Below are 27,314 nucleotides of genomic sequence, written 5' to 3'. Positions count from 1 at the left end.
CTCAGCGCTTTTGTATTTCAGTCACGCTGCTGACGGGTCGTTACAAAGCGCCCATCATTCCCACTGCTTCGTGGAGTCGGAACTCGAAGAGTTCTTCCGACCAAGTTTACAGAACGTCGCAAAAATACTCATGTTTGTAGAAATCAATAGCTAGGTACAGGTGTGTATCTTTACAATGAATTTGCGAGTTTATAATACTCTAAATACACGCTGATGTACGAAGAACATCAACATTTTGTTTCTGAATAAACACTTTACTGTCAGTCCATACTCAAAGCAACAGTGTTGTTGTGGTCTTAAGTCCAGAGAGTGGTTTTATGGAGCTCTCCACGCTAATCTGCCCTGTGCAGGCTTCTTCATCTCCAAATAACTTCTGCAACCTACGTCGTTCTGACTCTGTTTAGTGTATTCATCTCTTGGTCTCCCTCTACGACTTTTACCCTCCACGCTTCCATCCAATACTAAACTGGTGATTCCTTGATGCCTCAGAACGTGTCCTATCAACCAATCCCTTCTAATAGTCAAGTTGTGCGACAAATTCCTCTTCACCCCAGTAGTATTCAGTACGTCCTCCTTAGTTACGTGATCTAACGATCTAATCTTCAACATTCTTCTGTAGCACCACGTTTCGAAAGTTTCTATTCTCTTCTTGTCTAAATTATTTATCGTCCATGTTTCACTTCCATGCATGGCTACACCTCATACAAATACTTTCAGAAAAGACTTCCTAACACTTAAATCTATGCTCGATATTAACAAATTTCTCTTCTTCAGCAACACTTTCCTTCCCGTAGCCAGTCTACATTTTATATTCTTCCTACTTCGACAGTCAGCAGTTATTTTGCTTCCAAAATAGCAAAACACATTTACTACTTTCAGTGTCCCGTTACCTAATCTAATTCCCTCAGCATCACCTGATGTAATTCGACATTATCATCGTTTTGTGTATGTTCATCTTACATCCTCCTTTAAAGACACTGTCCATTCCGTTCAGCTGCCCTTCCAGGTCCTTTGCTGTCTCTGACAGAATTACAATGTCGTAGGCAAACCACGAAGTTTTTATTTCTTCTCCATGGATTTTAATTCCTACTCAGAATTTTTCTGTTGTTTCCTGTACTGCTTGCTCGGTATACTGATTGAAAAACATCGGAGGTAGGCTACAACCCTGTCTCATTCCCTTCCCTACCAATGCTGCCCTTTCGTGTCCCTCGACTCCTACAGCTGCCATCTTGTTTCTGTACAAATTGTAAATAGCCTTTCGATCCCTGCATTTTGCCCCTTCACCTTCAGAATTTGAAAGAGAGTATTCCAGTCAACCTTGTCATAAGCTTACCCTGCTAGAAATGTAGGTTTGCCTTTCCTTAACCTATCTTCTAAGATAAGTCTTAGGGTCAGTATTGCCTTGCGTGTTATAACATTTCTACGGAATCCGAACTGACCTTCCCCGAGGCCGGCTTCTACCAGTTTTTCCATTCGTCTGTAAGGAATTCGTGTTAGTATGTTTCAACCGTGACTTATTAAACTGTTAGTTCGGTAATTTTCACACCTGTCAGCACCTGTTTTCTTTAGGATTGGATGTCTGAGGGTAAAGAGCAACATACAGTACCATGGAAAACACTCTGTCGAGAACTTACCTAACTCAGCACATGCTCAACATGTCTACCATTTTGATTCCTAATCTTCTACACGCGAATACCGATTTTAGAGATAACCCTACGCCACACGTCTTCCGTGATTTCACAACAAGCTTGAGGGATAAGGCGTCTGAGCTGCAGTAAATCACGTGGATGTTTCTGGAAAATTGTTACCTTTAGGTACTCCCAAATAAGGAAGTCACAAAGACTGAGGTCCGGACTATAGAGGGGGGGGGGGGGGGGAGGAGGGGGGGACCAAAATTGCCCGTCATTCAAACGACCCGGAAATCTGAGTGAAATGATCCGCTTTACGAAACTGTCGTGTAAGAAATCCCACACAGCCTTTGCATTTGTGGCCTTGCTGCATCCTGTAAAAACCACTGCGTGTTGAGGGACAACGCAGTAGCAAGAAGCTGTGGAACGAACTCATTGCGGAGCACGTTCAATTAACAAGCACTGTCCACAGTTTCTTCAAAGAAAAAGGGTCCAGTTAGTCCGTGAGTGGAAACTACGACTCACACTGTAATTCTCGGAGCGTAACGTTGTCCTTTATGAAGCAGTTGTGGATTTTCAGTAGCCAAAAAGCGTACATTTTTACGCCAAATGGAAATACGCCTGATCTGAAAACCAAACGCTGTTGAGAGTTTGTTCCCTTTCCTCTGCCCAGCTTGCAAGCAGTTGTCTCTGCTGCTCGTGTTCTACGGTGAGTTTCTAGGCGGAGGTCATCCAGTACAGGTGCATGCAGAGGACTTATTTAAGGGAAGGGGGGAGAGAAAGAAAAGGGATTACTGATGGCAACTACAGGACGTCACGCGGAATCAGCAGCGGGGACTGAAACTGGGTCCCGATCGAAATTCGAACCCGGGATCTCAGGCAGAAAGTGCGTTAACCAGTGCGACGTGCGGGACGCAGTGTTACCGCAACTGCGCGGACTACCTCGGCACGCCTCACGTCCGACCCACACTGACACCGAGAGCCACTCGTCGGCAGTCCCTGTCCACTTCCTCCACGCTCTCTACTCTGAGATTGTCGTAGGAGGTCGGACGCACTCGTGCATCCGCACTGAAGAAGCTGGACCCGTTGCCCGTCTAGGCGAATCGACTGTATGAACGGGTGGTGTCTGTTCTTTCGGATATCTCCGAAAAAACAAACACCACGCATTCATATAAAAAGTAACATATCTGCCGATCGCTGCTGCGTTGGTTGTCGTCGATTGTCGGCCATGTTGTAAATACTATGAAACGTCCCCTTAGTAAAATTATACAAGACTGTGCTTAAACTGACACACAATATTTTTTTTAGCGCAACGCAATCTCACTTTCAAATGGCTCTGAGCACTATGGGACTCAACTGCTGTGGTCATAAGTCCCCTAGAACTTAGAACTACTTAAACCTAACTAACCTAAGGACATAACACACATCCATGCCCGAGGCAGGATTCGAACCTGCGACCGTAGCGGTCGTGCGGTTCCAGACTGTAGCGCCTTTAATCTCACTTTCAAAAATCCCTACAAAAGAATGGCCCTGACTAACATTAACCTATGCCTTTCACAAATCACTTACCTCAAAAAAATCTTCGTTACTCGAACTACTACAATACAGTGAGCGCCACTACTGCCAGCTAAATGAAAGATTCAAACTACGGAAGGCACTAACTACTAATAGGTATAGTTAGCAAATGAAAGATTTTGATAGAGAACAAACAATGCATTTACCTCAATAGTGTTCAAAGGTCATAATGTATATAGCCGTTCATGACATCCAGTCTTACAAATGTCCAAACTCCGTCATCTCTCTCCCCACATCCACCACTGCTGGCGGCTCACCTCCAACTGCGCAACGCTACGCGCTGTTCACATCCAGCTGCCCAACACTACAATGGCAGACAACAATGCAAAATAGCCACAGACTGCACACAGCACAGCCAGTGATTTTCATACAGAGCGCTACGTAACGTTGCCAATACGAAAACATAAACAGCCTACTTACAATACTAGTCTCGTAGCGACGGAAATATGCGTCGTTTGGTAACTCAACTGTTTCTGCAAGCTTCACTGCTACTGCTGTTGACATGCTCAGCGGGATATGTAGTACGACTCACATGTTAGTAGGAAACGAATGGTGACACTTTCGTGAGCCACCCTGTAGTTTAGTGAAAGCTGGAAGTGAAACGGACAATTTTTGTGCTTAGTAACAGTAGCATTCGAGGTGTGATCAAAAAGTAATGGGAATCTTTGTTTTTCTTAAATAATCTTTATTTATTTGTTAACATCAACTTTGTCCCCTACAAAACAATCCCTCTCTGACATAATACACATGTGCCAGCATTTTTCCAATCGTGAAAGCGCTTCTGCAAGTAACTTTTCGTTATGTTGGTCAGCTCCTTCAGCGATTCCGCATTTATCTCATCAGCAGTGGTGAAAAGACGTCCTTTTATAGTTCTCTTCAGCCTTGGGAATAGAAAGTAGTCGCACGGGGCCATGTCCGGCAAGCACGTTGGCTGAGGCAATACAATGGTTTTGTTTCTTCGCCAACAAATCACGAATAATCATTGAGCTGTGAGTGGAAGCAATATAGTGACGCAATTTCCACGAGTGGTTTTTCCACAATTCTGGTCGTTTTCTCTGCGGTGCTTCAGCCAAACGGCGCACAACATCCAGGTAGTATTCCTTAATGCCCGTACAAAGCAAGGCTGGAACTCATGATGCACTGTCCCATCGTAATCGAAGAAAACAGTGGAAAGAACCTTTACGTGTTGCTCGAACTTCTCGAACTTTCCGTCTTGGCTTTTCAGGCAGTTGCCATTTTGAAGACTTGGCTTCGGTTTCGACGTCATACTCGTGTACCCTTGTTTCGGCACCTCATATAGACTCCTTCAGAAGTTGTGAATCGATGTCTACGAGACGTCGTTACGGTTGAAATTCAACAGGTTCGGAACAAAATTCGCTGATACATATTTCTTGCCCAAAAATGTGAAAAATTGCTTGGCATGAGCCGAAGGATATTCCGACATAATTAGCAACCTCTCTGGTTCGGTGAGTTTCCAAAACAATTTTCCATACTTCTTCCACATTGTCGTCGGCCGGACGGAGAGGTCGAGCGGTTCTAGGGGCTACAGTCTGGAACCGCAAGACCACTACGGTCGCAGATTCGAATCCCGCCTCGGGCATGGATGTGTGTTATGTCCTTAGGTTAGTTAGGTTTAAGTAGTTTTAAGTTCTAGGGGACTGATGACCTCAGAAGTTAAGTCCCATAGTACTCAGAGCCATTTGAACCATTTTTGAACCACATTGTCGTCAGTAATCGATCTGCTAGGGTGACCCTCTTTGAAACGTTTATATCACTCGTAGATTCTTGTCTTACTTACAGTAGATTCCCCAGAAGCCACAGTCAACATATCGAATACGGTGCTGCACTTTATTCCGTTTGCCATACTTCTTCCACATTGTCGTCAGTAATCGACCTGCTAGGGCGACCCTCTTTGAAACGTTTATACCACTAGCAAATTCTTGTCTTACGTATAGTAGATTCCCCAGAAGCCACAGTCAACATTTAGAATTCGGTGCTGCACTTTGTTCCGTTTTTCAAGCAAAATTTGATGCAAATTCTTTGATCCATCTTTTTCGATAGTAAGAATTCATGGAGCTCTCGAAAACACATGTAACTCCGTCGACTATCGACCATAAGCTAACACGGACAGGTCCCGTGGTGTGATCGCCTTTTTAAAACTATCTATACGGTGATGTAGGTTAAGACGCCGACGCATTGCAGCCATTTACCTGGTGGGCTCTCGTTTACGAGTAAGTGACGAAAAAACTTTCGGAGTTATGTGTGACCCTCAACAGAGTTAGAAAAGTTCCACTAAACACTCTGTATGCGTGGTGTGATGGATAGGATAAAGGCTTTTCGTGCAGGAATTTGTGGGTTCAAACCATGTCAAGTGCAGTATATCTTTTTTATTTTTCAATCTTTATCGAAATAACTATGATCATCAATTTTACTCACTCAATTGATTTAAATGTAATTTTTAAATTCCAGTCCTCTGTCACATATTTTTAATCATAATATCAACTTTTTCATTTCCTCTCTTTTTTTCATCCTATCATTCTTATTTTAATCGGAATTTTTGTGTATGGATTTGCTATTATAATATCCAGTTATTTGAAAATTACGATCTATGAGTTAAAAAACAAAAGGTGAAGTAATCCATTAATATTTGTGCAGTGGAGTGAAAAATGTATTTTTGTTACGAGACGTACAATTTCTTTGCACAGTAATAGTCATACATACATTTAAAGCATAACCGAAATACCTAATGCAGTATGGACAAAATAACGCAGAAGAAATTTTAAATGAAAGATCGTTTCATAAGTGCAATGGAATTTTAAAAAAATGAGAAATAGATATAATGAAAGCAATAATGTGGGCGAAAAAAAACGAGGAAGAAAAATGAGAGCAAATGAAGATGTTGATATTATGATTAAAATTATGTGACAAGGGAATATAATTAAAAAATTACATTTAAATCAATTAACCGAATAAAGATGACGATCAAAGTCATTTCGATAAAGATTTAAAAATTTAAAAAAATGTCTTTGTACTTATGACAGGATTCGAACTCAGAATCTCCTGCAGGCAAAGCAGTTATCCTATACACTCTGTCACGCAACCAGACTTTGTAGTCCTTTTTTAACGCTGCTGAATCACATGAAGTTCCGATTTTTTTTTTCGTCAATTACCCACAAAGCAAACATCACCATATAGATAGTTTCAAAAATTTGATCGCACCGCTGCAGACCTCTCCTTTGTTCAACACAGCTGAATATGAAAAAAGATATATCAGAAACACGTGTACCAACAAGTTAAAGAAAATATAAAATCGGATGAATAAAGCCCGACAAATTAAAAATTTCCCGTTACTCGCACCTCGCATATTAGCCCACTGTTGCCATTTTGAACGGTGTGCCGCTAACGTGCTGGAGCTATAGGAGTGGGAGAGCAGGTGAACAGGAGCCTGTGTGGTGTGTTGCTTAGCGCGTCGGACCGCGAGTGGGTGCTGTACCGGCTGCTGCCCGGCCTGGAGCGAGCCCCGGAGCGCTTCCGGCTGTGCCTGCACGAGCGCGACTTCGCGCCCGGCACCTTCATCACCATCAACATCGTCTCCTCCATGCAGGCCTCGCGCCGCATGATCGTCGTCCTCAGCGAGGCCTTCGTCTCCAGCCAGGTTAGTCGCTCCTCCTCTCCACAGCCAGCGTTAGGCTAAAGCAGTCGCTCCCAACCATTACTCCTAAATGCAATCTGACATTAGGTAGTACTGTCGCTCCCCCCCCCCCCCTCCCCCGGCATCTGTTGCACCCCACCCTCCATCCCAGCTTAATCACCTAACTAAACTGTGGAATTTTATTTTTAAAATGATGAAAGATGAATGTTTAGTTTGTATGTGTGTGTGTGTGTGTGTGTGTGTATCAACGACGAAGGAATTCGTGGAGCATCACAAGTAAGTGCTACCCACAACGCTTTTTCAGATAAGCTAACTATCCCCTGTATCACTGTCCCCTGTATTACACCTCTCCACTGCGGCACCTGCTTGACCTACACACTGCAACCCCATTTAAAATCAAAGAAGTTCAGATGTGTGCGCTGTACTTACTGTTCGTATATTACTTCGTTGCTGTACTCCTTACTTCTGAACTGGCAGGATTTGGATGACTGCAGGCTGTTAACGCTTTGTGTCTAGCCATAATAATAATAATGATAATAATAACAATAACTGTGTACAGCAGCCGTCCGTTGTGGCCGAGCGGTTCTAGGCGCTTGAGTCTGGAACCGCGCGACCCCTACGGTCGCAGGTTCGAATCCTGCCTCGGGCATGGATGTGTGTGACGTCCTTAGGTTAGTTAGGTTTAAATAGTTCTAAGTTCTAGAGGACTGATGGCCTCAGATGTAAAGTCCCATAGTGCTCAGAGCCATTTTAACCATTTTTGTGTACAGCACTATAGTAACCTTATGTAGTTACTACTGTGTCGTGCTGTCAATTAATTCATTTATCTGTTTCGAAGCGAGTAACGAAGCAATTTCTGGATTTATGCAGCAACTATCTACAACTTGGAGACGACTTTTGATATTTAGTATTTGTAACGTGTGTGTCTCACTCTAACCATCGGCAATGTACGGGACAAAGTGGAACATATGTGTGTAGTGGGCGGACTACGTGAAGAACCTGTAACTTACACCGCAACAATGCTACTAATTGAGAAAAAGTAATTATTGATAGCTTATATAATCAGTATTGTCGTTGTTGTTGTTTTTCTTTGATTTACTCTCGTCCAGATTGTGTACTCATTCGATTGTTCATACAGTTCAAGGCGTCCAACAGCAATTCTTCTGCACCATCATGGCGAATCTAATCATTGATATCCTTATACCCTGAATTTTAACCCCACTCTTGAACTCTGATTTTCCTTGCCATGCTTCCATTACCAATCGTAATTTCACAACTGCGAACGAGACATTAACTTCATTATGCGATACTTCTCGCACTATTTGAATAGAAGAATTTTACCGGTTCTGGGTCACTTTTCCGAAGAAAACTCACTCACTCGTAACGTTGAACATTTAATATCGGACTTCGAACGTAAAAACTTAACATAAATGTTCAACTTAAGCGTTGATGTTTATGGTTCGTTTATGGTTCAAATGGCTCTGAGCACTATGGGACTTAACATCTGAGGTTTATCAGTCCGCTAGAACTTAGAACTACTTAAACCTAACTAACCTAAGGACTTCACACACATCCATGCCCGAGGCAGGATTCGAACCTGCGACCGTAGCGGTCGCGTGGTTCCAGACTGAAGCGCCTAGAACCGCTTGGCCACACCGGCCGGCTCACGTTTATGTTCAACGTTTATATTCAAGGTTCAGTGTTACGAGTGAGTGATCTTTCTTAGGAAAGATCTATTTATCTGCCGTTGTTGTGTACATAGTTCCGCGTACTCAGCGCGTACTCAACTTTCCCACTAGAGCGCGCTCCGCTAAGCACAACAGCGCAGGCACAGCGTACGTCCGTCTCCGCACTACGAGATAGCGCTGCCATAGAGATGGATCAAATTCTGCTTCCGCCGATCCGCGTGTTAATATGTAACGCAGCCAATGAGATTGCTGCTAACGTAGAACCTTTTCTCCTTGCGGATCATACTCGCGCAGTGATACATGAACACGCGAGCTATTATAATGAGTGTACAGACCTCTGATTAGTCAGTCTTCATTAGTCTACACTTGTCTGTACCAGTCTATAGTCAAGTTTCAGTCTGTGATTAGTAATATTACCATATTCCTCTACATAGCCATGAAGATAAATGTATAGACACTTTTGTCACGTATCAGAGATATATGTGAGAATAAGATTACGGTACCAATACCAAAGGAACTTCAGATTGTCAATTGTAAATAGCATCCAGATCCAAGTTGAGTAATTTTTATGCTGTTATTATTTTAATAAATGTGTGTGAAAATTAATCAGGTTCTGTTTAAAGTTGGTCACCGTCAATCTGCTACTCTAAGCGTGCAAGTGGCATTTCTATCGTCTGACCTAACGGCAGAAGATAAACACGCCACGACAAGACCACGAAACATATTGCTGACACTCGCCTACTTCGTTAGAGCGACGAGTCAAATAATCTGGTGGTGTGTGTACTGAAGGTCTTACAGGACGCACATCACAGCCATACTGCTATTTATTTCGAATATGTGCTCAATAGTAAAGATTGCGTTTACACATCACCTTCGTTTTTCCTAGAGCTGCACTGGTGTGACAGTAGCAACTAATCGGAAAAGGGATGTAATTTTTTTTTATTGTCGTGGAATAGCGGCTTTTACGTTAGACTGTTTCTGACTGAAGCACACTCAGTAGAAGGAAAACTGAAGCCGCGCGCCGCACAGCTGGACTTTCAGCCCCGGCCGCGAGCAGCGGCTGGGGGTTGCGTAACGGCCATCAGCGTCCAGTTGACTCGCCTGCCCCCTGCCCTACGCTGTGCTGGGGCGACCTCATTGCTCCAGGCCACGGGCCAGCCACTGCGTCCGCACCGCACTGGCCCCACTGCCGACGTCCGATCCCCCAGTGGCGTTGCTCGCAACGTGCCACCGGCAGCCCAGCCCCAGCGGACCACGCTCGCCAACAGAACATGGAGGGTCAACACAGACCACCAGTGACGTCAGCAGTCCCAGCTGGTAGTCTCCTACTCACGATGACACAATAATTATGAAAATTTCATCCCTATGAGGAAAACTTTGCTTCTCAGCTCTGTACCGTGACAGCAGCACCTTTGTAAATGGTAAATCACAATCATTCGACTTGTCTGCCTTCTGTCCTTTTAGCTCACAAGTCCTTCCAGTAAACATAAGAACATGTTGGACACATCTTAGCGGTTTACAGATGTGGTTCTACCCATTACACACGATAATATCCCATTGTAAAGAGAACAACTAACACTACCACAGGAGGTTCACATAAACACGGAAACATAAAAAATGCAGCACATTACCATCCCTAATACGGTGTACGAAATCGGTTGGCAGTCAAGATAACTTTCGATCGGCTTAGATAGGATAAATACAGGTCTGTATGATTTTCAGCGTAATATTATACCTTTCATCCCGCAAAATAATGGCAAGTTCTGGTAAGACGATGTAGGTGGATAGCGTTCACGCCTCCTCTGTCCTAAGTATACCACAAAGGCTCAATAATATCGAGATCTGATAACTGAGCCGGCCGCGGTGGCCGTGCGGTTCTAGGCGCTGCAGTCCGGAATCGCGGGACTGCTACGGTCGCAAGTTCGAATCCTGCCTCGGGCATGGATGTGTGTGATGTCCTTAGGTTAGTTAGGTTTACGTAGTTCTAAGTCTAGGGGACTGATGACCTCAGATGTTAGTTTTTTTTATATACAGGGTGTATTCAAGTTCTAAGACCTCCGATTTTTTTTTTCTAATTAACTACTCACCCGAAATCGATGAACCTGGCGTTACTTCTCGACGTAATCGCCCTGCAGACGTACACATTTTTCACAACGCTGAAGCCATGATTCCATGGCAGCGGCGAAGGCTTCTTTAGGAGTCTGTTTTGACCACTGGAAAATCGCTGAGGCAATAGTAGCACGGCTGGTGAATATGCGGCCACGGAGAGTGTCTTTCATTGTTGGAAAAAGCCAAAAGTCACTAGGAGCCAGGTCAGGTGAGTAGGGAGCCTGAGGAATCACTTCAAAGTTGTTATCACGAAGAAACTGTTGCGTAACGTTAGCTCGATGTGCGGGTGCGTTGTCTTGGTGAAACAGCACACACGCAGCCCTTCCCAGACGTTTTTGTTACAGTGCAGGAAGGAATTTGTTCTTAAAAACATTTTCGTAGGATGCACCTGTTACCGTAGTGCCCTTTGGAACGTAATGGGTTAGGATTACGCCCTCGCTGTCCCAGAACATGGACACCATCATTTATCGGCACTGGCGGTTACCCGAAATTTTTTTGGTGGCGGTGAATCTGTGTGCTTCCATTGAGCTGACTGGTGCTTTGTTTCTGGATTGAAAAATGGCATCCACGTCACATCCATTGTCACAACCGACGAAAAGAAAGTCCCATTCATGCTGTCGTTGCGCGTCAACATTGCTTGGCAACATGCCACACGGGCAGCTGTGTGGTCGTCCGTCAGCATTCGTGGCACCCACCTGGATAACACTTTTCGCATTTTCAGGTCGTCATGCATGATTGTGTGCGCAGAACCCACAGAAATGCCAACTCTGGAGGCGATCAGTTCAACAGTCATTCGGCGATCCTCCAAAACAATTCTGTCCACTTTCACGATCATGTCGTCAGACCGGCTTGTGCGAGTCCGAGGTTGTTTTGGTTTGTTGTCACATGATGTTCTGCCTTCATTAAACTGTCGCACCCACGAACGCACACTCGACACATCCATAACTCCATCACCACATGTCTCCTTCAACTGTCGATGAATTTCAATTGGTTTCACACCACGCAAATTCAGAAAACGAATGATTGCACGCTGTTCAAGTAAGGAAAACGTCGCCATTTTAAGTATTTAAAACAGTTTTCATTCTCGCCGCTGGCGGTAAAATTCCATCTGCCATACGATGCTGCCATCTCTGGGACGTATTGACAATGGACGCGGCCTCATTTTAAAACAATGCGCATGTTTCTATCTCTTTCCAGTCCGGAGAAAAAAAATCGGAGGCCTTAGAACTTGAATGCACCTCGTATATGACAACTGTACCTTCAATTTGCCACGAACTGTTACCCGTGCCTAAGCTCGCAAATCAGTAGTTTTGTTATGATAAGTGATGTAAAGTAAGCAAGCTAATAATTTATGAATATGTTTGTATGGTGATGATGTTTGGTCTGTTGGGCGCTCAACTGCGCGGTCATCAGCGACCGTACAAAGCGCCAATTTTATTTTTTTTTTCACATTCCGATCTAGCCACTCCATGAAAGATGAGGATGATGATGATATGAAGAGGAAAACACAAACACCCAGCCCACGAGCAGAGAGAACCCCAACCCGGCCGGGAATCGAAACCGAATATGTTTGCATGTAATGGTTCAAAATGGTTCAAATGGCTCTGAGCGCTATGGGACCTAACCATAGCGGTCGCGCGGTTCCAGACTGTAGCGCCTAGAGCCGCTCGGCCACCTCGGACTGCTTGTATGTAATGGTGTAGATATGTATATTTGTTTATGTAAATGTGTATAGACACATAATGAATGTGTTTCTGTTATTTTGCCGTATGTCGTATCTGAATGCATGCATTACATTTACTAATTCTATTTTTAAAAATGCCTTGATTCATTACGTTGATACAGGATAAGAGTTCTCAGCAGTTCCTCTGGCTCAGCTAGTAATTGAAGTAAGGTTTTGCCACCATAGTGACAGATACCAAACTTTTTTATCTCATTTCAAGGAGATACAAGGCCTACGTTTCTGATCCATTATTTCTAAGATGACTAATCGATGATTAACAAAGCCAATTAATGGATCATTATGGAATACAGCCTCACTGAAAGCCTCCAACGCTATACGTGTCCAGGCATGACGTCTCTCTGTTTGTCCTAAAACCCTTTAAACGGCACGGCCGTTGTGAATCTCCTACTGTCTGTGAACGTATAAAAGACGTGTCATGCTCAAAATCCGACGGGCCTGTGACCTAATGTTTCTTTAGCTCTTGAGGCCACCTGAAGTTCTACATCTAAGTTCTGCCAGATGTAAGACTGCTCCGAGATTTGTTGAGTTCGAGTAACTTTCGCAGCTCCACCCCTTTCAGAAATATGAGCTAAACCAGACAGACATATCTTTGCGCAGCAGCTTCTAATAATTTCAAATACGGTTCTCGCCCTTGCCGTCGGATATTATTACGTATCTCCACAACAATGCGCCATAAAAACTGTCCAGCTTCGCCAGATGGTTTCGCGGTTCTTTTTAAAATTTCAAAACTTGCTTTATGATTAAACACTGGATTCGTACTGTCACGTAATAAACGCCAAGAACTGCCGACTTCCATGCAACCGTCATCGGCATCCCACTAACATACTTATTATCAGGCGTGATTTTTCATTTTTTATTTTTATCATATTTTATTTTATTTTATAAAGTACCATGTGCTCTTCCTCAAGACTTTATCAGAACTGGTTCAGCGGTTTAATCGTGAAAAGGTAACAGGGTGACTTACATTCGGATTTATAGAATTAGTATAGATTGTTCTATGACATAAAATTTCACATTCAATACATCAGAGTGCAGCAGTGAATATTTCTGCTTCAGCTTAGAGCAGTGGTTCCCAACCTGGGGGTGGTTAAGCCCTGAGGGATAAAATAAAATTTTCTGAGGGGAAAAAAAACTAAACGATTCGGTTCTGTTTTGCCGGCCGAAGTGGCCGTGCGGTTAAAGGCGCTGCAGTCTGAAACCGCAAGACCGCTACGGTCGCAGGTTCGAATCCTGCCTTGGGCATGGATGTTTGTGATGTCCTTAGGTTAGTTAGGTTTAACTAGTTCTAAGTTCTAGGGGACTAATGACCTCAGATGTTGAGTACCATAGTGCTCAGAGCCATTTGAACCATTTTTTTCGGTTCTGTTTCAGTTACTAAACTAAATTATTTTCAAAAGATAATTATTATTATCACAATTTTGTAGGAATCTAATATTGATTATACAAGTGATCAATAATTACGTTTTCTCAATTAGTAGCGTTAATGCAGTGAGCTTACAGGTTCATCACGTTGCGCTTTGTCCCGTACATCCCTGAAGATAAAAGTGAGATATATACATAACAAATACTAAATATCTCAAGAAAATCTGTTCTCCAAGTTGTAGGCAGTACGTGCAGTGTGTGTGTGTTGTATGTATTGAACCGGAGACCTAGAAAGGACGGAGAGGCTTCGTTCCGCCGTAGCCCTCAGTGATTCACAACCCCACAACAGGCCACCCACCACACCGCCGCCCCACAGCGAACCGAGAGTTATTGTGCGGTTGCCCCCACCCCCCACCCCCATGGTAACGGCGCGTACCAGACGAGTGTAACCCCAATGTTTGGGGTACGCGTACGTGGAGACAGTGTTATCTCCGACATAGTGTAACTGAAATGGAAAAAAGGGAACCAGCCCCCATTCGCCGACGCAGATGGAAAACCAGCTTAAAAACCATCCACAAGCTGGCAGGCACACCGGACCTCGACACTAATTTGCCGGGCGGATTCGTGCCGGGGACCGACCGGCACACCTTCCCGCTCGGGAAGCAGCGCCTTAGACGGCGCGGAGCACCTGCAGTACTCCTAAATCGCTTCATTACTCCGTACAAAAGAGATAAATGAATTCATTGACAGCATGACGAATCAGTAATTTTATAAGGGCTATCATAGAGCTGTGTACAACTTTTTTATTGTTATTATGATTATTATTATTAGAACAGTTAGACACAAAGGGTAAACAGCCTGAAGTCGCCCAATTGCTGCCAGTTCAGACTTAAGCAGTGCAGCAATGAAGCAATTTACGTACAGTAAATATAGGCGCACACATCTGAAATTGTTTGATTTCAAATAAGGCTGCAGTGTACAGGTCAAGCGGATGCCGCAATGGAGAGGAGTAGTGCACGGGAAGTATGCTTTGCAACAATTGTAGCCTCGCTGTGTATACTTAGCTTTCTTTTCTGAGATGGAGTTATGGACAGCATTTGCGATGCAGGGGAAGTATGCTTTGCACCAACTGTAGCCTCGCTGTGTATACTTAGCTTTCTTTTCTGAGATGGAGTTGTGGACAGCATTTGCGATGCAGGGGAAGTATGCTTTGCACCAACTGTAGCCTCGCTGTGTATACTTAGCTTTCTTTTCTGAGATGGAGTTATGGACAGCATTTGCGATGCAGGGGAAGTATGCTTTGCACCAACTGTAGCCTCGCTGTGTATACTTAGCTTTCTTTTCTGAGATGGAGTTATGGACAGCATTTGCGATGCAGGGGAAGTATGCTTTGCACCAACTGTAGCCTCGCTGTGTATACTTAGCTTTCTTTTCTGAGATGGAGTTGTGGACAGCATTTGCGATGCAGGGGAAGTATGCTTTGCACCAACTGTAGCCTCGCTGTGTATACTTAGCTTTCTTTTCTGAGATGGAGTTGTGGACAGCATTTGCGATGCAGGGGAAGTATGCTTTGCACCAACTGTAGCCTCGCTGTGTATACTTAGCTTTCTTTTCTGAGATGGAGTTGTGGACAGCATTTGCGATGCAGGGGAAGTATGCTTTGCACCAACTGTAGCCTCGCTGTGTATACTTAGCTTTCTTTTCTGAGATGGAGTTGTGGACAGCATTTGCGATGCAGGGGAAGTATGCTTTGCACCAACTGTAGCCTCGCTGTGTATACTTAGCTTTCTTTTCTGAGATGGAGTTGTGGACAGCATTTGCGATGCAGGGGAAGTATGCTTTGCACCAACTGTAGCCTCGCTGTGTATACTTAGCTTTCTTTTCTGAGATGGAGTTGTGGACAGCATTTTCGATGCACCACCAATTCCTTCGTCATTTATTTAAACACGCATACATACACGCAAACTAAATAGGTGAGACATGGGACTTAGGGAAAGGCAGGGTGCGGTGAGGACGGGGCCTTACTCAGTTACCGTTGGTTGCGCAGTTTTTCTTTTCTTTTAAATCACGTACCCTTTATTTGGAACGAACTGCAAATGAGGTTTACAAAAGGAACAATTGTCGAATTTCACTATTGAGACACAACGTCTAATAAAAAATTCTTCAGCAAGTTGCACTCACGGCTGAAGGCCTTATTGACCAGAAATTCAAATTATTTGTCTGCTGAAAGCCCCAATAGTAATAACTCAAAAACAATTTAATGGCTGAAGGCCTGGATAGCAAATTCTTAAAAACAGTTAAACTTCTCCAAGAGATACTAAAATATTTTAAAAAAACAAGTGAAAATTTCACTATTAAGAGACAATATATAATTAAAAATTCTTTAGCCAAATTACATTCACGGCTAAAGGCCTTATTCACAAAAAATTCAATTTATTTGTCGTCTGAAGGCCCCAATAGTAATAATTCGAAAAACAATTTAATGACTGAAAGCCTGGATAGCAAATTCTTAAAAACAGTTAAAATTCTTGAAGAGATTCAAAAATATTTTTTTTAAAAAATACAATCATTAAAGTTTCACTATTAAGAGACAATATCTAATTAAACATTCTTAAGAGTTGCATTCACGGCTGAAGGCCTTATTGACAAGAAATTCAAATTACTTGTTGGTTGGCGGCCCCAAAAGCAACAACTCAAAATGTGTGTGTGTGTGTGTGTGTGTGTGTGTGTGTGTGTGTGTGTGTGTGTAAACAATCATCACAATCTGATCAAACCAAGAGAGAAGTGGGCCTCAAATAGTGCTGCAAGAATCGGCCTGAAAAGTCGCTCAACTTCGTAACTGTTGAGTCAGGCAGCCAAGAGTTGTATTCACTTAACTGGATGGCAATTCAAATTAGTGACAGTTTAAACGCAGACCAACTCTCTTGCAAAACCTTACTAACGTCTGATAGCTAATACAGCAGTGGAATAACCCAGGCAAGGTGGAACCAGCTGACAGCACTGTCTTCAGTATACGGAGTTGAGAACATGCAGAAGCAGAAGGAACCACTACAACCAAAGTAGTCCAAAAGAAACAACATATCCGGACCACAATGAAGGAGGCTGTCGAACTACACACCTAACCAGACAGCAGTGGCAAAACAAGGAAAGGTACACTCCACGAAAATACGCTAACCTCCAGAGTATGTAACTGGAGCGCTAGCGGCCACTACGCAGAAAAATACCGCTGGTTGAACTTCACCAATAAACGCAAGGAATTCAATGATTAATAATAAGAAACGGAGGACGGCTAACTAATCTAATCTCGCTAAGCCCAAATATTCCACTAGTTGCTTTTCAACTCAGCTACTCTGCGAGTAGCAATGCACGAACAAACGGCGTGAACTCAAAATAGTGGAGGTTTCACTACTGGGTTAATGTTCACTCAACTCAAACGTCCTGGGTCCGGTGGACAACGAGGTTGTGGCCCTGGCAACTACAGCCCCTCGATCTGGCAGTGCCTGTGTGCCACCAGTCGTCCCGGCATGTACACACACCGCCGGACCTCACTGCTGCCTCGTCCAAACGGAACTCCACGACACACTCCGACCCGGAAAACACTTGACGTCCTTCCAAAGATAGTACCACGGTACTAGATGTCGATAACCGCTGCTGCTGCCACTCGTGGACAGACAGTGCTAGCAAACATAGTGGCGCCAGCAAACACAAGAAGAAAACGAGATGCCACTATCCCTATTACATGATACCAACCTACCAACGGCACCAACGCAAGCCGCGACACGGCACAATTGATTCATCTTTCATCATTTTAAAAATAAAAGTATTGCAAGAAAAGTGATTCATTCCAAAGTTTAGTTAGGTGCTAAAATTGGTGATAAATAGGGTAACAGAGGGGGGGGGGGGGGCAACAGATGACAGAGTGTCAAGGGGGGGGGGGGGATAATGCCTGATTGTACTCGGGAGTTATGGTCTAAGATACACTACTGGCCATTAAAACTGCTACACCAAGAAGAAATCCAGATGATAAACCGGTATTCATTGGACTAATATATTACACTAGAACTGACACGTGATTACATTTTCACGCAATTTGGGTGCACAGATCCTGAGAAATCAGTACCCAGAACAACCACATCTGGCCGCAATAACGGCCTTGATACGCCTGGGCATTGAGTCAAACAGAGCCTGGATGTCGTGTACAGGTACAGCTGCCCATGCAGGTTTAACACGATACCACAGTTCATCAAGAGTAGTGACTGGCGTATTGTGACGAGCCAGTTGCTCGGCAACCATTGACCAGACGCTTTCAATTGGTGAGAGATCTGGAGAATGTGCTGGCCAGGGCAGCAGTCGAACATTTCTGTATCCAGAAAGGCCCGTACTGGATCTGCAACATGCGGTCGTGCATTATCATGCTGAAATGTAGGGTTTGGCAGGGATCGAATGAAGGGTACAGCCACGGGTCGTAAAACATCTGAAATGTAACGTACACTGTACAAAGTGCCGTCAATGCGAACAAGAGGTGACAGAGACGTGTAACCAATGGCACCCCATACCATCACGCCGGGTGGTACGCCAGTATGGCGATGACGAATACACGCTTCCAATCCCCGTTCACCGCAATGTCGCCAAACACTGATGCGACCATCATGATGCTGTAAACAGAACCTGGATTCATCCGAAAAAATGACGTTTTGCCATTCGTGCACCCAGGTTCGTCGTTGAGTGCACCATCGAAGGCGCTCCTGTCTGTGATGCAGCGCCAAGGGTAACCGCAGCCGTGGTCTCCGAGCTGATAGTCCATGCTGCTGCAAACGTGGAACTGTTCGTGCAGATGGCTGTTGTCTTGCAAACGTCCCCATCTGTTGACTCAGGGATCGAGACATGGCTGCTCGATCCGTTACAGCCATGCGGCTAAGACGCCTGTCATCTAGACAGCTAGTGATACGATGCCGTTGGGATCCAGCACGGCGTTCCGTATTATTCTCCTGAACCCTCCGATTCGATATTGTGATAACAGTTATTAGATCTCGACCAACGCGAACAGCAACCGCAGTCGCGATAGGCTATAATCCGTCATTTATCAAAGTCGGTAACGTGATGGTACGCATTTCTCCTCATTACACGAGGCATCACAAGAACCTTTCACCAGGCAAGGCCGGTCAACTGCTGTTTGTGTATGAGAAATCGGTTGGAAACTTTCCTCAACGGAGCACGTTGGAGGTGTCGCCACCAGCGCCAACCTTGTGTGAATGCTCTGAGAAGCTAATCGTTTACAGATCACAGCATCTTCTTCCTGTCGGTTAAATTTCGCGTCTGTAGCACGTCATCTTCGTGGTGTAGCAATTTTAATGGCCAGTAGTGTATGTTTGTATGTAATTGTATACATATGTATGTGTGTTTAAGTAAATCTATATAGGCACATAATGAATGTGTTTCTGTTATTTTGCCACATGTCATATCTGAATGCGTGCATTAGATTTACTAATTATATTTTTAAAATCCCCCCCCATGAACCATGGACCTTGCCGTTGGTGGGGAGGCTTGTGTGCCTCAGCGATACAGATAGCCGTACCGTAGGTACAACCACAACGGAGGGGTATCTGCTGAGAGGCCAGACAAACGTGTGGTTCCTGAAGAGGGGCAGCAGCCTTTTCAGTAGTTGCAAGGGCAACAGTCTGGATCATTGACTGATCTGGCCTTGTAACAATAACCAAAACGGCCTTGCTGTGCTGGTACTGCGAACGGCTGAAAGCAAGGGGAAACTACGGCCGTAATTTTTCCCGAGGGCATGCAGCTTTACTGTATGATTAAATGATGATGGCGTCCTCTTGGGTAAAATATTCCGGAGGTAAAATATTCCCCCATTCGGATCTCCGGGCGGGGACTACTCAAGAGGATGTCATTATCAGGAGAAAGAAAACTGGCGTTCTACGGATCGGAGCGTGGAATGTCAGATCCCTTAATCGGTCAGGTAGGTTAGAAAATTTAAAAAGGGAAATGGATAGATTAAAGTTAGATATAGTGGGAATTAGTGAAGTTCGGTGGCAGGAGGAACAAGACTTCTGGTCAGGTGACTACAGGGCTATAAACGCAAAGTCAAATAGGGGTAATGCAGGAGTAGGTTTAATAATGAATAGGAAAGTAGGAATACGGGTAAGCTACTTCAAACAGCATAGTGAACGCATTATTGTGGCCAAGATAGATACGAAGCCCACACCTACTACGGTAGTACAAGTTTATAAGCCAACTAGCTCTGCAGATGACGAGGAGATTGAAGAAATGTATGATGAAATAAAAGAAATTATTCAGATAGTGAAGGGAAACGAAAATTTAATAGTCATGGGTGACTGGAATTCGAGAGTAGGAAAAGGGAGAGAAGGAAACGTAGTATGTGAATATGGATTGGGGCTAAGAAATGAAAGAGGAAGCCGCCTGGTAGAATTTTGCACAGAGCACAACTTAATCATAGCTAACACTTGGTTTAAGAATCATGATAGAAGGTTGTATACATGGAAGAACCCTGGAGATACTAAAAAGTATCAGATAGATTATATAATGGTAAGACATAGATTTAGGAACCAGGTTTTAAATTGTAAGACATTTCCAGGGGCAGATGTGGACTCTGACCACAATCTATTGGTTATGACCTGTAGATTAAAACTGAAGAAACTGCAAAAAGGTGGGAATTTAAGGAGATGGGACCTGGATAAACTGAAAGAACCAGAGGTTGTACAGAGTTTCAGGGAGAGCATAAGGGAACAATTGACAGGAATGGGGGAAAGAAATACAGTAGAAGAAGAATGGGTAACTTTGAGGGATGAAGTAGTGAAGGCAGCAGAGGATCAAGTAGGTAAAAAGACGAGGGCTAGTAGAAATCCTTGGGTAACAGAAGAAATATTGAATTTAATTGATGAAAGGAGAAAATATAAAAATGCAGTAAATGAAGCAGGCAAAAAGGAATACAAACGTCTCAAAAATGAGATCGACAGGAAGTACAAAATGGCTAAGCAGACATGGCTAGAGGACAAATGTAAGGATGTAGAGGCTTATCTCACTAGGGGTAAGATAGATACTGCCTACAGGAAAATTAAAGAGACCTTTGGAGAGAAGAGAACCACTTGTATGAACATCAAGAGCTCAGATGGAAACCCAGTTCTAAGCAAAGAAGGGAAAGCAGAAAGGTGGAAGGAGTATATAGAGGGTCTATACAAGGGCGATGCACTTGAGGACAATATTATGGAAATGGAAGAGGATGTAGATGAAGATGAAATGGGAGATACGGTACTGCGTGAAGAGTTTGACAGAGCACTGAAAGACCTGAGTCGAAACAAGGCCCCCGGAGTAGACAACATTCCATTGGAACTACTGACGGCCTTGGGAGAGCCAGTCCTGACAAAACTCTACCATCTGGTGAGCAAGATGTATGAAACAGGCGAAATACCCTCAGACTTCAAGAATAATATAATAATTCCAATCCCAAAGAAAGCATGTGTTGACAGATGTGAAAATTACGGAACAATCAGTTTAATAAGCCACAGCTGCAAAATACTAACACGAATTCTTTACAGACGAATGGAAAAACTAGTAGAAGCCGACCTCGGGGAAGATCAATTTGGATTCCGTAGAAATACTGGAACACGTGAGGCAATACTGACCTTACGACTTATCTTAGAAGAAAGATTAAGGAAAGGAAAACCTACGTTTCTAGCATTTGTAGACTTAGAGAAAGCTTTTGACAATGTTGACTGGAATACTCTCTTTAAAATTCTAAAGGTGGAAGGGGTAAAATACAGGGAGCGAAAGGCTATTTACAATTTGTACGGAAACCAGATGGCAGTTATAAGAGTCGAGGTACATGAAAGGGAAGCAGTGGTTGGGAAGGGAGTAAGACAGGGTTGTAGCCTCTCCCCGATGTTATTCAATCTGTATATTGAGCAAGCAGTAAAGGAAACAAAAGAAAAACTCGGAGTAGGTATTAAAATCCATGGAGACGAAATAAAAACTTTGAGGTTCGCCGATGACATTGTAATTCTGTCAGAGACAGCAAAGGACTTGGAAGAGCAGTTGAACGGAATGGATGGTGTCTTGAAGGGAGGATATAAGATGAACATCAACAAAAGCAAAACGAGGATAATGGAATGTAGTCGAATTAAGTCGGGTGATGTTGAGGGTATTAGATTAGGAAATGAGACACTTAAAGTAGTAAAGGAGTTTTGCTATTTGGGGAGCAAAATAACTGATGATGGTCGAAGTAGAGAGGATATAAAATGTAGACTGGCAATGGCAAGGAAAGCGTTTCTGAAGAAGAGAAATTTGTTAACATCGAGTATAGATTTAAGTGTTAGGAAGTCATTTCTGAAAGTATTTGTATGGAGTGTAGCCATGTATGGAAGTGAAACATGGACGGTAAATAGTTTGGACAAGAAGAGAATAGAAGCTTTCGAAATGTGGTGCTACAGAAGAATGCTGAAGATTAGATGGGTAGATCACATAACTAATGAGGAAGTATTGAATAGGATTGGGGAGAAGAGAAGTTTGTGGCACAACTTGACCAGAAGAAGTGATCGGTTGGTAGGACATGTTCTGAGGCATCAAGGGATCACCAATTTAGTATTGGAGGGCAGCGTGGAGGGTAAAAATCGTAGGGGGAGACCACGAGATGAATACACTAAACAGATTCAGAAGGATGTAGGTTGCAGTGGGTACTGGGAGATGAAGAACCTTGCACAGGATAGAGTAGCATGGAGAGCTACATCAAACCAGTCTCAGGACTGAAGACCACAACAACAACAACATTTTTAAAATATACCTAGATTGATTACATTGATACAGGAGTAGAATTCTCAGGAGTTCCTCTGGCCCACCTAGTAATGGAAGTGAGGTTTTGCCAAGAGAGCGACACATATCAAACGTTTGTTTATCCCATTTCAACGAGTTACATGTCCTACATTTCTGATCGATTCTTCCTAAGATGACTAATTGATGATTAACATAGCCAATTAATGGATCATAATGGAATACAGCCTCAGTGAAAGCCTCCAACGCTATATGTGTACAGGCACGACGTCTCTCTGTTTGTCGTACAACCCTTTAAACGGCACCGCCGTTATGAATCTTCTACTGTCTGAGAACGTATAACAGACATGTCACGCTCAGCGTCTAAAATCCGACAGGACTGTGGCTGTTCTAATGTCTCCGTAGCTCTTGAGGCCGCCTGACGTTCTACATCCAAGGTCTGCCAGATGTAAGATTGCTCCGAGATTTGTTGACCTCGAGTAAATTTCGCAACTCCACGCCTTTCAGAAGTTTGAGCTAAACCAGGCATATTTTTGCACGGCAGGGCGTAATAGTTTCAAATTCGGTTCTCGGCCTTACCGTCGGATACTATTATTGTATCTCCACAACAATGAGCCGTAAAAGCTGTCCAGCTTCGCCAGACGGCTTAGAAGCTTTTTTAACATTTCAGAAACTGCTTGCATGGTTAAACATTGGATTCGCACTGTCAAATAATAAACACAAAGAGCTAACGAACTCCATGCAACCGTCATCCGCATCCCATTAACATACTTCTTGTTAGAGGTGGTTTCACTTTATTATTATTATTATTATTATTATTTTGTTTTATTTTGTAATATAGAATGTGTTCTTCCTAAGGATTCTCCATACCAGATTTCATCAAAATGGCTCAGCGGTTTAGTCGTGATAACGTAACAGACAGAGTTATAAAATTAGAACAGATTGTTCTATGACATAAATGTTCACATACAATACATCTAAGAGGCAGCAGCAAACACTTTTGCTTCAGCGTAGAGCAGTGATTCCCAACCTGAGGGTAATTACCCCGTGTGGGGTAAGAACTAAACGATTCGGTTCGTTAATCACGAATCTAAATTATTTTCAAAAAATCTTTACTAATACCACAATTTTGTAGGGCTCTAATACTGGTTGTATAAGTTATCAATAATTACTTTTTCTCAGTTAGTAGAATTAATGCGGTGGGGCTTACAGGTTCCTCACATAGTCCACCCATTATCCACATACGTTGTGTTTTTTCCCATACATCGCTGATGAGAAAAGTGAGACATACATGCAACAAATGCTAAATATCTCAAGAAAATATCTTCTGCAAGTTGTAGATAGTACCTGCAGTAGTCCAGAAATTGCTTCATTACTCGCTTTAAAACAGATACATGAATTCATTGACAGCACGACGCAGCAGTAACTACGTAAGAGGTACTATGGTGCTGTACAAAGTATTATTAGTATTATTATTAGTTCGTTATTATTATTATTATTATTATTATTACTAATGGCCGTGATCAGACACAAAGCATCAACAGTCTGAATTCTCCCAATTTCTGCCAGCAATCAAGTGATTTACGAACATACAATGCACTTATTTTAACTTGGCTGATTTTAAATGAGGTTGCAGTGTGCAAGTCAAACAAGAGCCGCAATGGAGAGGAGTCATGCAGGGGAAGTAAGTTTTGTAACAAGTGTCTACCCTTATTGTGGATAGTTAGGTTTCTTTCTGAGAAGAAGTTGTGGGTAGGATTTGCGATGTACCACGAATTCCTTTGTCATTCATTGTAATACACACACACACACACAGACAGACAGACAGAGAGATAGAGACAGAGAGAGAGAGTGTGTGTGTGGGAGAGAGAGAGAACTAAATATAATTCATCTTTCATCATTCTAAAAATAAAAGTGTTCCAAGAGATGTCTTTCATTCTACAGTTTAGTTAGGTTCTAAAATTCGTGATAATATGGGGGCGGGGGGTTAGAGCAACAGATGATAGGGATGGGGTGGGGAGGCAGGACGGGGGTACTAGGTAATGTCTGACTGCACTCAGGGGCAATGGGCTAAGATAGGTTGGGAACCAGTGGCCTTGAGTAATCGGCGATATGGGGAGCCTCTCGACATTGCGATACGCAATTACGTATTTAGGGACAGCGACAAAACTCGTTGTACGCGACGCAGTGACGGTACGTTGCAGTGGTGCCAGTGGGAGCTGGACATGGCGAAGCACCAGGTGTGGGAGGACGGCAGCGACTTCCTGCTGCTGCTGGAGCTGGAGCGGCTGGAGCGGCGGCGGCTGCCGCGCCACCTGCGCGACTTCATGGAGACGCGCACGTACCTGGAGTGGCCGGCGCGGCCCGCGGCCGAGGCGGACGAGGCGGCGGCCTGGGGCAAGCTGCGCGACGCGCTCAGCCCCAGCCTGCACCAGCAGCGGCAGCGGGCCCGGCAGCTGCAGCGAGCCGCCAGCCAGCGCCGCCGCCACCAGCTCCACCGCGACCACCAGCTGCACCAGCTGCACGGCAGGCGCTCCGCCGCCGACGACGCCGACGACGCGTGAGTAGCATCCCCACTCTGCTCCCACCCTCGCATTTGGCAAAAATAGTCTATCTTAGCAGATCCGAAATATATTAAGAAAAATGTTCCTCACTGTAGCACCTTGGCACCATAATCGTTCGCGCTATACATCAGTTAAATAAAATGTTCTCGGGTTTCCAACCGCACATGCCTACCGAGAAAGGTTTTCCATTAATGTTTTGGTAGGCATTGTGCACAATAACTTATTAACCCTAGAACGCCCAAGCCTTTTTTTCTAACTTGGATGCCTAAGGGGGGGGGGGGGGGGGTTCAGCGAGCCCACAGGTATTAAATAAGTTTACTGACGAAAAATTACAACTTTCAAAATGGTTTCTGTATTTTAACTAAGGCATCGGTTTATAAATGTCGCTAATTGTTATAAATAATGGATTGAGTGAATAAAACATTGACATATTACAATACAAAATACAGATGTGTTCATATACAATAGACTATTCTGAGTCCTCAACTTCACGGCAAGAGAGACACTTTACAATTTTTTCTGAATGTGTGTGTTTCTGACACTGTCCACAATACTGTTTTGGTTTACTTAGATTGTTGTGCTTCTGCTTCTTTGTTTTAGCTTCTCTTACACAAATATGGCACCGACCTTTCCCTGCAGGAGGCTGACGTGCTTCTATTGTCATTCCTTTGATTTTCTTTTGTAGAATAGTCAACGTTGATTGAACTATTTGGTTAGATAACCCTCTTGCATTGGCACTTATTTCTTCTACCTGCAATTTCACTAGTTCCGTCCCAGCTTGCAGAAGATAAAAGTTTCCGTTTGTTGTGTTTCTTTTCATTCCATCTCGGATGTTGCTGGATAAATATAGTGGTTGCACTGATAGCACAAATGTCGATGAGAGAGTAAAATACAGATAGAGGCCATCTCACTGTCCCCCTCTTGCAGGTGTACATACGCACCATTTGATCGATGGTATCAGTTCCACCTTTAGTGGAATTATAATATGCGTTTATCTCGGTTTTATTCTTCTCCCCTCCAACAGTGCCTTTATATTGGTGCATTGTTGACAACATCAGTAAGTTTTTACTTGGTTTCGTTTTTGCTGTGTAGGACACCAAAGTTACTGGAGGCCTACGTGTTGGGAACTGCACTAACTCACTGCAAGTTTACAAGATAAATAACAGCTGACTGACATCAACAATCACTTCCTCTGAAAGTAAACCGATTGTTGTGAATATCAAGAATATCAACCAACAAGAAACTAACTTACATTGGCGTAGAGATGAGAAATACAAAATCCTACTAAGGGAAATTTTCTATAGCATGGAAGCCTTAGGGGAGGGGGGGTTGTTGGACCCATAATAAGTTTATTTATTTTTTCTTTCAAAGCAGGAATTTTCTATAAAATATATTGACACTAACGTTTCATAAAGTAGCCAACAAACAATAACTCAAAGGGAATATGTAGTATGAAATTTACTTGGGCAAAAGCAGGGGACATAAAAAAATTGTGGGTTCAACGAACACCCCCCCCCCCCCCCCCGCCCCGCCCTGAGGCGTCCTAGGGTTAAGAGCGTGTATTCTACCAAGTCATTTAACTGGCCACACATACATCTTCCTACAGGAGGTCTTACCTGATCTTCTGGGCGATGTTCCTCTAGCTGTCCACGGACGAATGTGGTTCCATCACGATGGAGCCCTAGCGCACTTCAGTCGAAACGTGAGGATTCACCTAGACGCCGTCTAGGCCAGCAGTGGATATGACGGGGCGGTCCAGATCCCCAGCAACCGCGTTCTCCCGATTTAACCTGCTTGGATCTTTTCTTGTGGGATCATACGAAGAGCCTGGTGTGCGAGAGGCCTGCCACGTCTCAAGAAGTTCTTGTTGCCCGTGTGTTTGTTGCTACTGGACATATGATCGACATGCCTGACGTCTTTTCTGATGTACACCGATCTGTGCGCCGTCGCTGTGAATCGTGTGTCGCTGTTGGTGAGCGCTCTTTCGAGTGCCTCATGTAAACTGTTAATAAATTTCTGATGTCATTTGTTCAAATGGCTCAAATGGCTCTGAGCACTATGGGACTTATTGTCTGAGGTCATCAGTCCCCTAGTACTTAGAACTACGAGTACTTAAACCTAACTAACCTAAGGACATCACACACATCCATATCCGAGGCAGGATTCGAACCTGCAACTGTAGCAGTCTCGCGG

General features: G+C 43.8%; 1 protein-coding gene across 1 annotated transcript in view; it reads left to right on the top strand.

Annotated features, from left to right (window-relative positions):
• The window catches only part of LOC126176603 (toll-like receptor 2), a 400,052-nt gene extending 374,931 nt beyond the window's left edge, over positions 1–25,121 (top strand). The window contains exons 10-12 of the mRNA XM_049923763.1: positions 6,669–6,858; positions 24,762–25,000; positions 25,088–25,121. Of these exons, the coding sequence (XP_049779720.1) occupies positions 6,669–6,858; positions 24,762–25,000; positions 25,088–25,121 (463 nt within the window). The remainder of the gene's footprint in view (positions 1–6,668; positions 6,859–24,761; positions 25,001–25,087) is intronic.
• The last annotated feature ends 2,193 nt before the right edge of the window (positions 25,122–27,314 follow it).

This window comes from Schistocerca cancellata, chromosome 3, assembly GCF_023864275.1.
Source record: "Schistocerca cancellata isolate TAMUIC-IGC-003103 chromosome 3, iqSchCanc2.1, whole genome shotgun sequence".
Classification (NCBI taxonomy): Eukaryota; Metazoa; Arthropoda; class Insecta; order Orthoptera; family Acrididae; genus Schistocerca; species Schistocerca cancellata.
The sequence above is the reverse complement of the archived record's forward strand: the minus strand, read 5'-3'. Positions and strand labels throughout refer to the sequence as shown.